This window comes from Myotis davidii, unplaced genomic scaffold (genome assembly GCF_000327345.1).
Source record: "Myotis davidii unplaced genomic scaffold, ASM32734v1 scaffold871, whole genome shotgun sequence".
NCBI lineage: Eukaryota > Metazoa > Chordata > Mammalia > Chiroptera > Vespertilionidae > Myotis > Myotis davidii.
The window spans coordinates 117460-134792 of NW_006283015.1; the positions used below are offsets into that span (position 1 = coordinate 117460).

General features: G+C 36.5%; 1 protein-coding gene across 3 annotated transcripts in view; it reads left to right on the forward strand.

The window, feature by feature from the left end:
* The window catches only part of EXOC2 (exocyst complex component 2), a 152910-nt gene that overhangs the window by 105614 nt on the left and 29963 nt on the right, over nt 1-17333 (forward strand). For all 3 annotated transcript variants that reach the window (XM_015562069.1, XM_015562073.1, XM_015562076.1), the window contains exons 13-20: nt 2881-2946; nt 3167-3324; nt 3704-3825; nt 5468-5529; nt 11141-11221; nt 11696-11755; nt 14242-14303; nt 17046-17112. In XM_015562069.1, coding sequence (XP_015417555.1) covers nt 2881-2946; nt 3167-3324; nt 3704-3825; nt 5468-5529; nt 11141-11221; nt 11696-11755; nt 14242-14303; nt 17046-17112 — 678 coding nt within the window. The remainder of the gene's footprint in view (nt 1-2880; nt 2947-3166; nt 3325-3703; nt 3826-5467; nt 5530-11140; nt 11222-11695; nt 11756-14241; nt 14304-17045; nt 17113-17333) is intronic.

A 17333-nucleotide genomic window follows, 5' to 3' on the forward strand; every position in this document is an offset into this window, starting at 1 on the left:
ACTATCTCTGGTGGACTTTAGTCCATCACATGCCTGGGAGAGGGTAAGTCTTATAGAACTGAACTGTTAACTGTGGAATCTGACTCCAGGTAGGGTCAGAATTGAATTGAATTATAGGACACACAGCTGGGGAATTGTTTGTTGGTGTGGGGAACCTCTCATATTCACCTCCCACACACACATTGGAGTTGGGTGCAGAGCCCAAAATAGGAAGGCATTATATAGAAACATTTGAAGCTATGAGAATAAGAATAAATTAGTGAGATAGTATAAAGGAAAAAGAATAAGTGCTTAAAACCAAAACCTGATAAAACCTCAGCATTTAGAGAATAGTTCTTTATCAGCTCAGCAAGCAGGGACCATGTGTCTGCTTTTCCACACCTGGGCCACTCTTTCACCAAGTATTGTTTTGAATCAGAGCATCACACTGACAGAAACAGAAAGTAGGCTAACAGACAACAGGGCCATTTGGACTTACCTGAGTGGTCATGACTCAGATGGAAGTCACTCTTTATATCTCTCCTTTCTCACTGAAACACCCAGTGGAATGACTGGGTTCAGTCACTTCTGCCTCAGAAGCCTGTAACTAAGCTATCCACAGGGATCCTTTGTGCACCTCTTTTAGCCTGAGACACTGTCATTGCTTCCCTGGGTTAGCACAGCACTCTTCTAGCTGCTCATGTTCCTACCTCTATCCCTCCAGTCACTTCTCATGGTAGCTATAGGGTACTTCAGTTACTTCTCATTTGCCTTAAAAATAAAGGGACAAGCCCTGACTGTTTTGGCTCAGTGGATAGAGCGTTGGCCTGCGGACTGAAGGGTTCCAGGTTCGATTCCAGTCAAGGGCATGTACCTTGGTTGCCGGCACATTCCTAGTGGGAGGCGTGCGGGAGGCAGCTGATCAATGTTTCTCTCTCATCAATGTTTCTGACTCTATCCCTCTCCCTTCCTCTCTGTAAAAAATCAATAAAATATATTTAAAAAAATAAAGGGACAAAAACATCAATTTCTGAGTTAAATCTCAGTATACGAAAAATTGTGAGTGTTGTTTGCCAAAAACCTTAGGAATCTGTTTATTGAATTATTACTGAAGTAAATAAATTTGGGGTTTAGTTTTTCTCAAAAACTAAAGTTCAGTTATTTCAAAGCAAAAGTGCATTTCTACAAAGAAAAATGATAAAAGCTGCATATTTTAATATATAATTTTAAATTAAGTGTAAATCAGAGTTGTATATGTGTGTATATTGACCACTTTTTATCAGGTATGTCTGATATTTTTGTTGAAAACATTTGCAGTCCTTACTCTTCTTTCATGTATTCATGTCGGTAATGTTCATTATATAAACCAACTCTATACACTATGTTTCTAGCTTATATATAAAATATATATAACATTATTTACATTTTAAAATTAAGTTCAAGTCAATATAATCATTTGTAATGCAATTATTCTTAGCATGAAAGTACTTTCACTTGTCTTTGACCAATAATACATGAATGCTTTAACTTTAAAGGATAACTTTTGTATTACGTTAATGAGATATGAGAATTTTCTTTTACATTATACTATTTTTTGTTTCTACTTCTCTGTTTGGAAAGGTTCCTACGTCTGCCCTTCAAAGACATTTTATATAATAATATTTAGTTATTAGAAACTTTGGTAATGAAAAGTTAACTGAAATCCAATTGAATAGATTTCTCTTGAATCAATGCAATGTAGTCATCTACACCTTAGGAGAAGAGAAATATCAGACGAAATAATGGCTCTCAGTAAACAGGTAAAAATTAATTTTAGAATAGATTTTCTACTAAGGTAAACTGTAAAACCTCTGAAGAAGAGCAATGATTTATAATTTTTTAAAAAAATAAAATGTCAGATATAATACTTTATAAATATTTGTCAAGGTAATGGAATGGATGTCCTGAGATTACTAGATATTAATCCAGAATTTACTCTTTCTTTTATTTCCACCCTTGTCAGTGAGAAATGATTTAGAGAACGTTATCATAGGTATGATACTTTTAGGTTTAAGCATATAAATTTTTTTAAATATATTTTTATTAATTTAGTAGAGGAAGGGAGAGGGAGAAAGAGAGAGAAACATCAAAGATGAGAGAGAATCAATTGGCTGCCTCCTGCATGCCTTCCACTGGGGATCGAGCCCGCAACCCTGGGCATGTGCCCTCACCGGGAATCAAACTGTGACCTGATTCATAGGTAGGTGCTCAACCATGGAGCGTGCTGGTCGGACTAAGCGTATAAAATTTTTAATGAAAATGACATGAAATTTTCCTATAAAAAAGGTAGTCTCAGTTAATACTTAGGTTCATTTATGGGAATTGTACTTAATGTTTTAGGAAGATGAAAAACTTCTTGTAATAAAAATGGCTTTCTGATCAGTTACTCTTTAATCAGAAATTTAGATAATTTCTTATACATTCCTTTTAAACAAATTATAATCATACTAGAGGCCCAGTGCACGGCATTCGTGCATTGAGGGGCAGCTCCCTCAACCCGGCCCGTGTCCTCTCACAGTCCAGGACTCCATGGGGGATGTCCACCTGCCACAGTGGCTGGAGAGGCTCCTGCTACCACCATTGTGGTCACTGTGCTAACCAGCTGTGAGCCCAGCTTCTGGCTGAGCTGCGCTCCCCCTGTGGGAGTGCACTGACCACCAGGGGTCAGCTGCTGCGTTGAATGTCCCCTGGTGGTCAGTGCATGTCATAGTGACCAGTTGTTCTGCCATATTTTGGTTGATTTGCATATTAGGGTTTTATTATATAGGATTTCATACTTTTTTATATACAACCCCTAGAGCATTTCTTATTTTTGTAAATTATTTCTAAAAATAAAAGTTTGTTTGTTTTTTAATTTTCAAGACTGCTGAGAAGTCAGGCCAGATTGAAAGATCAAAGAATGTCAGGCAAAGACAAAATGATTTTAAGGTAAGTTAAGGGTAAATATGTAGACTTTGTCACAAGGTAAGGTTTTTTCAATCATAGTAGAAGACTTTATTTTATTTTTTTTTAATTCTTTATTAGTTAAGGTATTACAAATGTGTCCTTATCCCCCCCATTAGCCCCCCCCCTCATAGTAGAAGTCTTTATGTTCAAGATATTCATCATCACTCAAGCAGAATCCTTCAATTTATTTATTATTGTTTAGAAAATGATTCAGGAAGTAATGCAGAGTCTTGTGAAGCTGATCCGTGGAGCACTACTCCCACTTAGCATCCCAGAGGGTGGAGTGAGGCAGTATGGAGGCTGGGAGGTGAAGTCTGAGCTCTCTGGACAGTGGCTCGCTCATGTCATACAGACCATAAGGTAAATATGGACACATTTTCCTGAAAAGGATAAATCTTTTTTACTGTTAAAAAAATATTCATGATGTGATATTATTTTTAATACATTTTACGAAGAATTTTACTTTGTGCCCTTCGCATCCACTGTTTCCCATGTGTCATCTAGCAGTCTCTTAAACCTTCCTGGTCTTACATTTGATATGCATCCTTTATTGTTTAATTTAGTGTTACTGTTATAATCCCTCTTATGGTCTTACTTTTACTTTATTTTCAACATAATATTGTAGCTTTTAAGCTCCATAATGAATCATTCATTATAGGATAACCAAAATGATGACAAGGGGCTGCTTTGTGATTGCACTCCACTCACTCACTTTTTTTTTGTTATGTTTATTTTACAGGCTTACTTATGAATCACTGACTGCCCTTGAAATTCCTAATGACATGTTACAGACTATCCAGGATCTCATTTTGGATCTCCGAGTACGTTGTGTAATGGTCACATTGCAACACACAGCAGAAGGTATCTTAAGAAAAATTGATGACATTTACTAGACAATGATTACCTGAATATCTCCCTCTTTCTAGCTTCCAAATCCTTGAAACAAGAAATTACTTTTATGGAAATTTGAATATTTTAGACCATCTGTCTAAAGAATGCTGCTCAATAGAATTCTTTCAAAAGTAATTTTTCAAAAACTTGAGATACCAAACCATGCAGAAATAAAGATGAATATACTTGAAAAATTTTTACGTACATAAAAACATCCTTATTTTTAAAAGGCAAATACTAAGTAGAAAAAGTAAAATATAAAATGTACATAAAGTATTATGCCATTATTAAAAATATATATATGTATTTTAAAAGTTTAATTTAGAAACATCAATGTAAAATCAGAAGAAAGACTGTTAACAGTGGTTCTTCAGGAAATAGAAATCATAAGTGATGATCATTTTCTTTATACTTTCTAGAATTTGGGGGATTTTTACCTACAATTATAAAAGAACAATTAAGATTATCTTTTTAATAAAGCTACTCTTTTTTTTTAAGTTCTTTATTGTTTAAAGTATTACATAAGTCTCCTTTTTCCCCCATTGACCTCTCCCCAGCCGCTGCCACCATCCAGCACATGCCCTCACCCCCCCTGCTGTCTCAGAGCTACTCTTTTGGTATTAAATACTTTTTTAAAAATTCAAAAATGTTATAAATGACCTAAACCATTACTATCTACCATCAGGACTATCATCATTAATTTCTATTAGTACAGAATTTGTTCTAATGCACTCTATAAACAGAAAGGGAATGGAATCAGGTGAGAAACTGAATACTGTCCTCTTAATTCATCACCTCCTCCTCTCAGGGACCTGAAACAGACGCAAAGGTAAAGGCATTCCTTTAGCCAAGTGAGAATAAGACTGCCATTGTCAGGAATGTAAAGGATTAAAACAGAATCTACATTGTTTATTAGAAATTTTAGGGGGGAAATATTAGATAGTTATTTTGTACGTGTTTAAGATTATCAAGAGTGCTGAATAAACATAGATTATCTAAAGTTATTATTAAACCTAGCCTCGCATTCTCCAAATTGGGTTATATAGTCAAAAATTTTCTTTACAGTTGATCTCTTACCCCCTCCTTCTGCCCCCCTACCCTCCCCGGCCTTCCCATTGCGTATATGCATGCATATAAGCATAACCAATGGACATAAGACACTGGGAAGTAGGGGAGGCCAGAGGATTGTCAAGGGTGGGGGAAAAAGGAGACATATGTAATACTCTTTGTAATATTTTAAGCAATAAAACAAACAAAAAAATAAACAAACCAGCAAATAAAATCTCAGAAGGAAGTTAAAAAAATATATAAGTAAAAAATAAAATAAAATATAATTGTGTTTATCTCCCCCCAAAAAATAAAAAAATAAAAATAAAATTATATTAAAAAAAATTTTTTCCTTACATTAATGTTTTATTAGAAAAATCCAGTGAATAATACACATTTAAATCCTTGAGTTAACCAGAATTATATTCTGTGCCTACTTTCACCAATTTTTTACAAACCTGTAAAAAACAATTAAAAACCATAACCCATAGATTTTTATCTCTATAAAGTTCAGTGAAATAACCACAATAAAATGTACTTGTGTGTGTGTGTGTTCTCCCTATAGAAATAAAGAAATTAGCTGAAAAGGAAGACTGGATTGTCGATAATGAAGGGTTGACTTCTCTAGTAAGTTTAAATTCTTTTAAATGATGACTCATTAGTGTATATTATATTCAAAATAAATGATTTATTATATTAATATGGAGCATGCGCTTTCTGTATTACAATTCCAAATAGTTTCTGGAAAGAGAAATAGAAATTTTTTAAAGTTTTCTTCTCAGAGTCATTTTTGCTGAACCACACATATTTAAAAATTAATAAAAAGTAGATTTTTTTAGAATAACCATTTTTCATTGTATCACTTACTATTTTTGCTTGCATTGCATTTTTAATAGATTATGCTTAATTCTAAGTTACCCAGCAACTTGAATTTTTCATGAAAGCAGGATAAAAAAAAATGCTTTTGCTGACTTCTGAGCCAAAACAACAACGTCGAAGTTCTCCAGATGCATACACATGCCAGGTAGCTGTGATCTTCATTCAGAAGGATCATCCCCTTTTCATATGGGACTTTTAAGTTTTCAAAATACCTTTGAAAATAGTTTTCATCATTTGTCGTGTCAGGTTTCTCCCCCCCTCTATTATCACCATTTTTTCCACAAAGTTATTACAATGTTATTAACTGTATTTCCTGTGCTGTACATTATATCCCCATGATTTTTTTTAGTCAGGTTGTTGAGAAGCAATAATCCCATGAAATAGTACATTTCCTCGAATATCTGCACTTCTTATTAACAATATTCCTTTGAGAGTTGAAGAATTTTTGACAAGTTGAAATTATTCCTCTGTTTCTCCAAAGCCAAGGTTCCTTCTTAAGTTAATAAAAATATCTACAGTACACCTTCCTTTGTATGTAACAATGTGATTTAGAACAGCAGTGTTTCCACATTTTTGTAAATTAAATCATGGTTGAAATTAAGGGAACTTAATATTTTAATAATTCCATTGTGATTATATTTTAAAGGAATTATTTTTTATAAAGATCTGTTTTGATTCATTTGGTTTATTCTATTTTTCATAATGATTTGTATATAAATACAAAAGAGAAAAGAGGTATGGGCAGACCTTGCACCATCCAGCATGGCAGCCACTTGAAACGTGGCTCATGTAAAATACACATCAGATTTGAAAATACCCTCAAAGGTTCCAGCTTTGAGTATTTTTAATTTAACTAACTAAAGCTCTTAGACTTGGACTGAGTACAAAAAGAAAGAATGTAAAATACCTCAACTTTTTATATTACATGTTGAAATAATATTTTGATATATTTCATTACATAAATTATATTAAAATTGTTTTTTTCTTTTAGTTTTCTTAATGTGGTTACTGGAAAATCTGAAATTGTATACATGTCTTGTGTTTCTGGCTCAAATTATTACTTCTGTGGGACAGCACTGGTGTAGTGGAACAGGTACTGCAGTGGATCTAGAATCCTAGTCTGGCTCAGTCCTGAATTCTGCTATATCATAGCTTTGCAGTCTTAAAGAAGCCACTTAACCTCTGCCCTAGTTAAAGAAGCAGAGCACTTTTTCACAGTGTTGCTAATTAAGATTAAATGGGACGCTGTAGAACAAACCTTTCTACAGGAGTTTCATTTATAAATTCATAACTATAATACTGAGGCCACTATAATAGAATAGTATCTTCAGTTTATGTTATGCCTTAGTATTTTCAGAGCTATTTCATAGAACCCTATCCTGCTTAATTATCACAGAAAATCTGAAATATAGGCTAAAGTGGATCATTAGACCGTCATACACTGAAAAACTTACTGCAGATGAAATAAGCCAAGATAGATTAGACAGAAAGTTACCTTTGATGCTGGGTTTTTGATTTGTGTTTCAGATAAGTTTTGTGGAAATGAAAATAATATATATATATTTAATTTGAGGAAACGAGCATCTGTTTACATTTTTTAAAGTTTCCATAAATAAAACAAAACTTAGCAATAAAACAGGTATTGGCTTTATGTCCTTCTTTAGGTTACTGTTTCTTGCACATACAGCCCAGAATGTGCTTACCTGATAGCTGTCACACCTGGGGTCCCAGTGTGTGCTTACCAGATGGCTGCCACATATAAGATTGTTTGAGTAGATAAGCCTCTTTGAAAATGCTTTGAAATGGTTACTATAAAAATTGTTTGTATCAACTTAAATTTTAAGTATAATAGTAAGAAACCATAACCTCTTATAACTAACTTCACGTTTGATCTCACACACACACAAGCCAAAAAACTAAATCCACCACAACCTGTAGATGAATGACCTATAGAAAGTTGCACTCGTGGGGTTAGCCAGTCCTTCTAGTCAAATGTTGAAGAAACATACTAACATGATAGACTTAATGAAGCTGAGCACAGTTTTAACTATTCAGCATGAACCTCACTTAAGAGAGAAAGTGAATCAGTGCTCAGAATAAAGTCTAGGTTCCAGCTTTGAGTAGTTTTTCCTTAACTACCTAAAACTCTTATACTTAACAGTGACTTAAATTATATGCCTGTAATTTATATTTCGTTAACATTTCTGTAATACCAGTCTTGTTTGTTTGAAATGAGGTTATGTTTTTCTTTCCCTGTGACTGGGATGGGAAAATGTTCCTTAAAGGAATGAACATTAAACTTTGCTTCATTATGACTATTCTTTCAGCTCAAGTATTTTTTTCAATTTGAACTTCACGTAAGTGTTCTGAAGTAGCCTGTTTGAAAGCATCCTGTTTGTTTTTTTTTCCTGTTAAAAATATTTTCTGCCTTTTTAAAATGTGGATAATTCTGATAATTTTCTTCCTCCAGAAGAACTGAAATGATTTTTTAAAATATATTTTAATTGATTTTAGAGAGAGGGGAAAGGAGAAGGATAGAGAGATAGAAACATCGATGGGAGAGAAACATTGATCGACTGCCTTCTGCACACCCCTACTGGGGATTGAGTCTGCAACCTGGTCATGTGCCCTGACCAGGAATCAAACTTGTGACCTCTGGGTTTTTGGGTCGAAGCTCAACCCCTGAGCCACACCAGCCCAACAAGAACTATAATAATTTGTGGTAATTCCTTTTGGTCAGCTGAATTGGTAATTCACTGACACAGAGATAGTACTGTGTCCTTTTAGGAAAAAAAAAAGCAGATGTAGCCAAACCAATTTGGCTCAGTGGATGGAGCGTCGGTCTGTGGACTGAGGGGTCCCAGGTTCGATTCTGGTCAAGAGCATGTGCCTTGGTTGCGGGCACATCCCCAGTGGGGGGTGTGCAGGAGGCAGCTGGTCGATGTTTCTCTCTCATCAATGTTTCTGACTCTCTATCCCTCTCCCTTCTTCTCTGTAAAAAAATCAATAAAATATATTTAAAAAAAATAGCAGATGTTTATCATTTACTTTCCATTGAAGTGAAACTATTCATTGGGATCTTTGGTATTCTCTATCCATTTATTGTATTCATCCTATATAATAAAAGCCTAATATACTAAATATCCAGTCGTTTTTTCAACCAATCAAAGCGTAATATACTAATGAATGCTAAGGCTGTTCAACCACTTGCCATGATGGGCGCTGACCACCAGGGGAATCCAACTGGTAGGTTAGCTTGCTGGGGTCTGGCCTATTGGGACTAAGCAAGATAGGCCGGACACCCCTGGAGTCCTCCACTGTCCCTCCCTGGCTGGCCAACCTCCATGGCCCCAGTCATGCATCGACTGGGTACCTCATCCTAGCCTGCATCCTCTCATAATCCGGGACCCCTCAGGGGATGTCGGAGAACTGGTTTCAGCCCCATCCCACAGGCCAGGCCAAGGGACCCCACTGGTGCATGACTTTGTGCACCGGGTCTCTAGTATAGATATAAAGTAAAAATAAGAAAACCTAGTTCATATTTTAATACAAGAAATCTCAACCACACATGTGAACTTCAACATTTAACTGTCCACAGTTGAATGTTGAATTTAATTCTGTTACTATTTTAACATTTTAGATTTTCATTCCTTTTGAGTTCGGTACATTGAATGGATAAAATCACGTATCTAATTAACATTTTGACTCTTTAAATACTCTCTGTGCAGTTGTTATTTCATCCTATAAACTTCACTAGCTATTTTTTTTTGGTACTTCTACTTTTTAAGTATTTTATGGTGCCCTGTGGCAGTTGCCAAATGTAGTATTAAAATGCATTAAAGGCACTATTTTAGCTTTCATTAAGTCTGGGTTCCTTTTTATAAGAAAATAAGCTTGTCTCCCCTCCCCGCATACACACACACACACACACTATATATATACAGGTGTCTCTTTCTTCTTTTCCCCCGCAACTCTTTTAACGATTGAAATGTCTATTGAGGAGAGATTCTGACTGCTGATTTTTGCACAGAGCTGATTTAATTGGTCTTTGAGCCTTGCAAAGTTCCACACCACTGGATGAAATCTGGACCTTAGCTTCATCTCTTGCCCTCCAAGCTCATGCTCAGTGGTGATATTCTATGGCTCCTCAGCCACGCCAGGTGGCCTAGGCACATATTGTCCTCCTCCCCAACTCACATCCTCCTTCCTTTTTCTTTTTAGAGGCTGGTTCCTCTTGTTCTTCAGTCCTCAGCTGAAATGTTTTCACTGTCTCAGAGGGGCCTTCTTTAGCCATCCTATTTAGAACAGATCCTCCTCCATCACCATTTTCCTCTTAGTTCTACTTATTTACTTCATGACAATTAGTTTGGGATTGCATTTGTCTTAATTCTGTACTTTCGACTTGTTTTAGCAAAAAGTAAGAGTTTTGTTGATTCTTTTATGGTTAGTGTCTCCCTAGAATATACATTTATTGAGAACTCTGGCTGTCTTTTATATTCCTATCACCTGGAAAATGCCTAGCACAAAGTAAAACCTTAAATGCAATTAGAAGCTAAGATGTTAGGATTCATTCAAATTTTTCTTGAATACCATTTGCTGTGCATTTCTCAAGTTTCATTTTCTGATATAATGTATGTAGAAAATGACAATAATGGCTTTTTAAGTTAAAGATCTTGGTCTCTTCAAGATCATTATTAACATTAAATTTTCTTGAACAGTACCAGAAATGTGGAAGATATAAGACAGTGATGGCGAACGTATGACACACGTGTCAGAGGTGACACGCAAACTCATTTTTTTTGTTGATTTTTCTTTGTTAGATGGCATTTAAATATATAAAATAAATATCAAAATTATAAGTCTTTGTTTTACTATGGTTGCAAATATCAAAAAATTTCTATATGTGACACGGCAACAGAGTTAAGTTAGGGTTTTTCAAAATGCTGACACGCCGAGATCAAAAGGTTCGCCATCACTGATCTAAGAGGTGGAGCTCATTCAGACTGTACCTTGCAAGCAGGATTTAAAATATAAAGGCATTACATCTGCTTTTTATCACATCATTTGCATCTCAGAAGAGTAGAATTTTTAAGAAAAATTTTAGTTAAAACTGATTTTATTGAAGTTGATGAACTTTAGAATTTCAAGATTCACCTGATTTTAAATATAAAGTGCAAAACATAGCAAAGCTAAATCTCAATGACTAGGTTATTTGTCAGTTTGTGTTTCTGTTCCCTTCTATAAATCTGAAAATTTGAGAATTTTTGTCCATACTCACTTCTTTTAAATGTCTTAATTACCAGTGATTGCTTTGAATTTTAAGATACATGTGTATGTGTGTGTGTGTTTTTTCCTTTAGCCATATCAGTTTGAACAGTGCATTGTGCATTCTCTGCAATCGCTTAAAGGAGTTCTAGACTGCAAGCCTGGAGAAACCAGTGTAAGTTTTCTGTTCTGGTCAACCTCTGTTGCAGACTTTCCCAATGAGCTGTTGGCAATCAATTGTAAAGTTTTGAGTCATTTCAGCACAATGAAATGCTTGGCTTGTTTTATTTCATTTAAATATAGAGGCGGCTGTTTTCTTGATTCCAAGAGAGGCTGATGGAAGTTAAAAATGTGAATGTAGGTGTTGTAGATAGACTATGTGCATTGTTAACACTTTGTATATGGACAAAACAAGTGACTTAGGTGGTGTTAAGCTGCTCCATGTCAGTGTCTTCTCAGGGCAAAATCACTGTAATTAGAAACACTCACTGCCTAGCCCAGCTCTTCATTCATGGCCCTTTTCAGAATAAGGTTATACATACTAGAAGCAGTTTTCGACGTGTTAACTCTTTATATTGAACTTCATAAATAGAAGTTTTGTTTGAGCTAAGTCCAAAATAAAATTTTTCAACAAAATTCTTCCTTATAGGTCTTTCAACAACCTAAAACACAGGAGGAGGTTTGCCAACTAAGCATCAATATCATGCAGGTAATAACTACAAACACTGGTACCCTGAGCTTGAAATAATGCAAATTATTTTTCAACCTTCTCTTATTTAGAATATATATAACATCTATACTAATAAAAGGCACTAGTTGTACCCATTAATAATGCAGATTTTGTAATCAAAGAAAACACGATAATTTCAAGAGAAACATCAAAAGTGCTTTATTCAAAGTAATGTCCATCGCTACCTACACATTTCCCCCATCTTTCAGGTAAGTTGTGGATACGGTTCCAATAGATCTTTTCTTGTTTTGAGGCAAACCATTCAGAGACCCAATTTTCCACTTCTTCGTACATTTTGAAGGGCTGCTCAGAAAGTGCATGTGCCATCGACCGGAACATGTGGTAATCTGAAGGAGCAAGGTCTGGTGAACACCATGGGTGAGTTAGTACTTCCCAGGCAAGATCTTTTAATGTATCTTCCACTAGTTTTGAAGTGTGTGATGGTGCATCATCATGAAGCAAAATTACTTTGCCATGTCTTCTGGCCCATTCTGGTGGTTTTATGATCAAAGCGTGGTTCAAATTGATTTTTTGTTGTCAGTAGCAAAATGCCATTGAAGCAACATTTTACTGATGACTTTTCAGTTTTCCATTTGTCTTTTGTTCAGTTGATGTGGCACCCATTTTCCTTCCTTTAAAATCTTTCCCATTGCTTGTAAATGCTGGGAAATTGCTTGCTGAGTCTTTCTGCAAGTTGTTTTTGAGTTTGCCTCGCATCTTCATCCAATAATGATTGTAATTGTTGGTCTTTAAACTTTTTCGGTTGACCTGGACATTCGTTGTCTTTCACATCAAAATCATCACTTTTAAAGCATTTAAACCAGCATTCACAAGTATCTTGAAGCATGTTCACCATAAGCTTCCTGAAGTATACGATAACTTTTTCTTCAAAATAAAGAAATGAATTAAAACTTCCCGCAAATGCTCTTTTTTTGGCATGAAATTCGGCATTTTTAAGGGTAAAAATATGATAACACCTTCAGCAAATTAGACATATGAAGTTTTGAAGCTTGCTGTCAATACAACAAAATAGCATCCATATCAAATCGCATATATATCAACATATGTGTGACTTCATCTATTGAGAAAAATCTGCATATTAACCAGTACACCTGGTAATATGCTAATTAGACCTGACAGCCAAACGACCTTCTGGACGCCATTCCGGACATCCTTTAGGACATTGCTGCAGTGGCCGGGCGAGGCACAGGCGGTTAAAGGCGATCAGGCTGGCAGGGGAGCATTTAGGGGTGATCAGGCAGGCCGGCAGGTGAGCAGTTAGGAGCTAGTGGTCCAGGATTGCGAGAGGAATGACACCTAACCACTCTGCTTGCCTGCCTGATTGCCCCTAACTGCTCGCCTGCCTGCCTGCCTGCCTGATCACCCCTAACCCTTTTTGCCGCCTGCCTGATCATCCCTCACTGCTCGCCTGCCTGCCTTATTGCCTCTAACTGCCTCTGCCTCGGCCCCCACTGCCACAGCTTCGTTCAGAAGGACGTCCGGAATGACATCCGGAAGGTCGTTCGGCTCTTCGGTTTAATTAGCATATTATGCTCTTATTATCTATACTAACAAAGAGCTAATATGCTAATGGTCAATATGTCATAGCGGCTATCGACCAGGTCTTTAACATATTAGCTGGGGTGTTGCTCCGGAGACAGGGCGGAAGTGGGGAGGCACCCAGCGGAGGCAAGACCTTCCCGTACTGGGGAGGGCAGGGGTGAGAGCCCATATACCCCCCTCACCAGTCCTTCGCCACCCACCGCTCACATTCTGAGTGCCCTGCGGCCCACCTGCCAGGGGAAGGATCACAGCGCAGCAGGCAGGTTCAGTTCCCTGGAACTGATGGGGCGGAGCTGCCGGGGACTGGGCGGAAGTGGAGAGGCACCCAGAGAAGGCGGGACCAGCCCGAGGTGACTAGAGGGACTGAGGGCAGGGCTTGAAGTGGCCAGAGAAGGCCAGGGGCTCTAGGGGCTGGGCCAGGCGCACTGGAGCTCTGTGTGGACAGGTTTGGGTATAAAGGCAGGGCTGCAAGTGGGTGGGCCGGGCCAGGCCGCACCATGATTTTCAAATCACATGCTGGGCTCCTAGTTATAGATAAAATTATTTTTAACTAGAGGCCCAGTGCACGAATACTGTGCACGGGTAGGGACTCTTGTGGCTGCCATCTGCCGGCCAGGGCCTCCATTCCCCCAGCTGCCTGCCACCAGCTGGGGCCTTGCTTCCCCCGCTGCCTGCTACCACTGCTGGCCTGGGCCTCCCTTCACCTGGCTGCCTGCCACCAACACTGGTCAGGGCAGGGCCAAATGGGAGGGGCCGCAGGCGGTTGGCCGGCCAGCCCCACCCCATGGTTGAACTCCCAGTTGAGGGAACAATTTGCATATTAGGCTTTTATTATATAGGCTATTCAAATAGATTAGAATCTACGAGCTCATGTCACTGAAACTTCTTATTTTTTAACTTAGACTTTTATATATTGTCTGGAACAATTGAGCACCAAGCCTGATGCAGATGTAGATACTGCACAGTAAGTAAAACTAAAATTAATCTCATTCATGCATTTAGGAGGATTGAAAATACAGACTGATGTTATATATTTGGTCTTTTGTCACATACTAAGATTTCCAATAAGAGAGATAAATTATTATAAGAAATTTATAATTTTCTATATTTGACCTATGTTTTTTCCATAGTTTCTTTATCTTCTGAACTCATCTTTACTAGAGATGTGTTGAGTAAACTGAGCACATGATCAGCTCAGTAATTATTCAAACGAAGTTTTATAAATAATAAAGTAGAAAATTAAAGTATATAACTTACTCATTATCTTTTATAATTCAGGTGGAAAGGATTTCACTAATACTCTTGTTAAAGACTAATTATTTTAGTGAGATTAATTCTGGGTCAGGCTTAGTTATTTGGACTGCAAAAGACAGATCTTGATTCTTGATATTTATAAATCCATGAGATAATGCTTTCATTTTTTAAATATTTTTCAGATTGTTCTATAGGATTTTTTTTAAATCTAGTTTTTCTGAATGACGTTGCCATGTGTAACTTTTGTGCACCTAAGATTTATGCTCTGACACACATAATACTGAAATAAATGCCTGTTAAATTCATAATAGAAAAATTAAGAATTTTTTTCCTGTTTTTCTGTTTCCTGGTATTGGGTTTTGCCTCTCAGTATAGAAACTGCCACCTCTCTGAGACATAATAAATATTTAATTCTTCTAGTTTTCCTTTAATTTTATATATCTGTTCACTTGTGAGCTGTTAACTAATTCCCTAGCTCAACTCAGTTATAAATGGTTGACTATGAAGATGAGCTTGAAAAAGCCTGTGGAGATTCTGATAGTCACGGTCATTTCAATTATGTAAGTCTATACCTAAAAATTAAATTATGAGTTATTTTCTCCCTTGGTGATTTGTTTTTAAATTTAATTAAGTCAGGATTAGGAAAATCAAAATTATATGGCCCTTGTTAATAGATAGTTTTTAGTGTCTAATTTGAGCTATTGATTGTTAAATATTAGAAACTTACAGAAAGTTATTTGATTTTTTTTTCACCAAAGGATCATTTTTTTTAAATTAAAGTACAGTTGATATACAATTAGTTTCAGGTGTTAGAACATAGTGATTCCGCACTTATATGCCTTATGAAGTGATCACCACAATAATCCTAGTAACCATCTGTTACATAGAAAGTTATATTACTCACTATATTCCTTTAGCTGTACATTACATTCCTGTGACTTATTTATTGTATAACTAGAAGTTTGTACTTCTTGATCCCCTTCACCTTTTTTAATCTTCCCCTCGCCACCCTCCCCTCTGACATCAATCAGTTTGTTCTCTGTATCTATGAGTCTTTTTGTTTTATTTGTTCATTTGATTTGCTTTTTTACATCCCACACATAAAGAAAATCATATAGTATTTGCCTTTCTCTGTCTGACTTATTTCACTTAGTATAGTACCTCCTACATCTATGCATGTTGCAAATGGCAAGATTTCACTGTTTTAAATGGCCGAGTAATATTCCTGTGTGTGTGTGTGTGTGTGTGAGAGAGAGAGAGAGAGAGAGAGAGAGAGAGAGAGAGAGAGAGAGAGAAACATAGCATCTTTATCCATTCATGCATCTATAGATATCTATAGGTTGCTTCTATTTCTTGGCTATTGTAAATAATGCTGCAATGAACATAGGGTAGGGTACGTATGTATTCTAATAGTGATTTTGAAGTATTTACTTATTTTATTAATACTCACGAGTGGAAGTTTGGGTAGTATGGTTGTTTTATTTTTAATTTTTTAAATATATTTTATTGATGTTTTTACAGAGAGGAAGGGAGAGAGATAGAGAATTAGAGACATCGATGAGAGAGAAACATCGATCAGCTGCCTCCTGCACATCTCCTACTGGGGCTGTGCCCACAACCAAGGTACATGCCCTTGACCGGAACTGAACCTGGGACCTTTCAGTCCACAGACCGGCGCTCTATCCACTGAGCCAAACTGGTTAGGGCTATTTTTAATTTTTTAAGGAACTGCCATACTGTTTTCTATAGTGGCTGCATCAGTTTATAATCCCACCAATAGTACATGAGGGTTCCCTTTTCTTCACAATGCAAATATTGGTGTGCTTGATGTTGTCCTAGAGATACATTAAACTTTTTTCTTTTTGCTCTTCTGATTAGTTGATGTTTTACTACTTTGTCTTCCAAATCTATGATTTTTTCTTTTGTAGCAGCTAACCTGCTGTTGATTCTCTATAGTATATATTTTTCATTTTAGTTATTATATTCTTAGTTCCGGTTGTATGTTTTTCCCCTGGTCTCTTTGTGAACTTTTCACTCAGTTCATTCATTCTTCAACCAGATTCATTGAGCATTTCTATAGCCATTATTTTGAAATATTTATTTGTTAGACTGCTTAATCACCATTTCATTTAGGTTTTTTAACTGGGATTTTGTCCTTTTTTTAGTTTAGAACACATTTCTCCATCTCCTCATTTTGCCTGTCTCCCTGTGTTTATTTCTGTGTATTAGTTGTAGTTTTGTTGTATCCATGGGAGGAGGTGAGCTCAGAATCTACCTACTCTGCCATCTCTATTGCCACTATGCAGAGAACCGACCAAAAGATTTTAAAGCCAAATTAACATAAGGTTCACTTTTTTTTTTTTTTAGGTATAGTTGACATATAACATTATATTAGCTTTTTTAATTTTAGGGCTTTGATTGTAACTGTTCTCTTTCTTGCTTTTATATTCAGTCTTTCCATTGATGTTTCTTCTCCTGATTTGTTTGGAAGTATTCATGAAGACTTCAGTTTGACTTCTGTAAGTGAGATGATAAGTAATTAAGATGATAAATAGAGGGTGAAACATGTCATTTAAAAACTATGTAGCTGGACCAGAGTGGCTCAGTTGGTTGAGCATCATCCTGTGCACTGATGGTTCATTTCCTGGTCAGGGCACATACTTGGGTTGCGGGTTTGATCCGTGGTTGGAGCATGTACAGAAGGTATCCAATAGATGTTCTCTCCCCTCCCCTCCCCTCT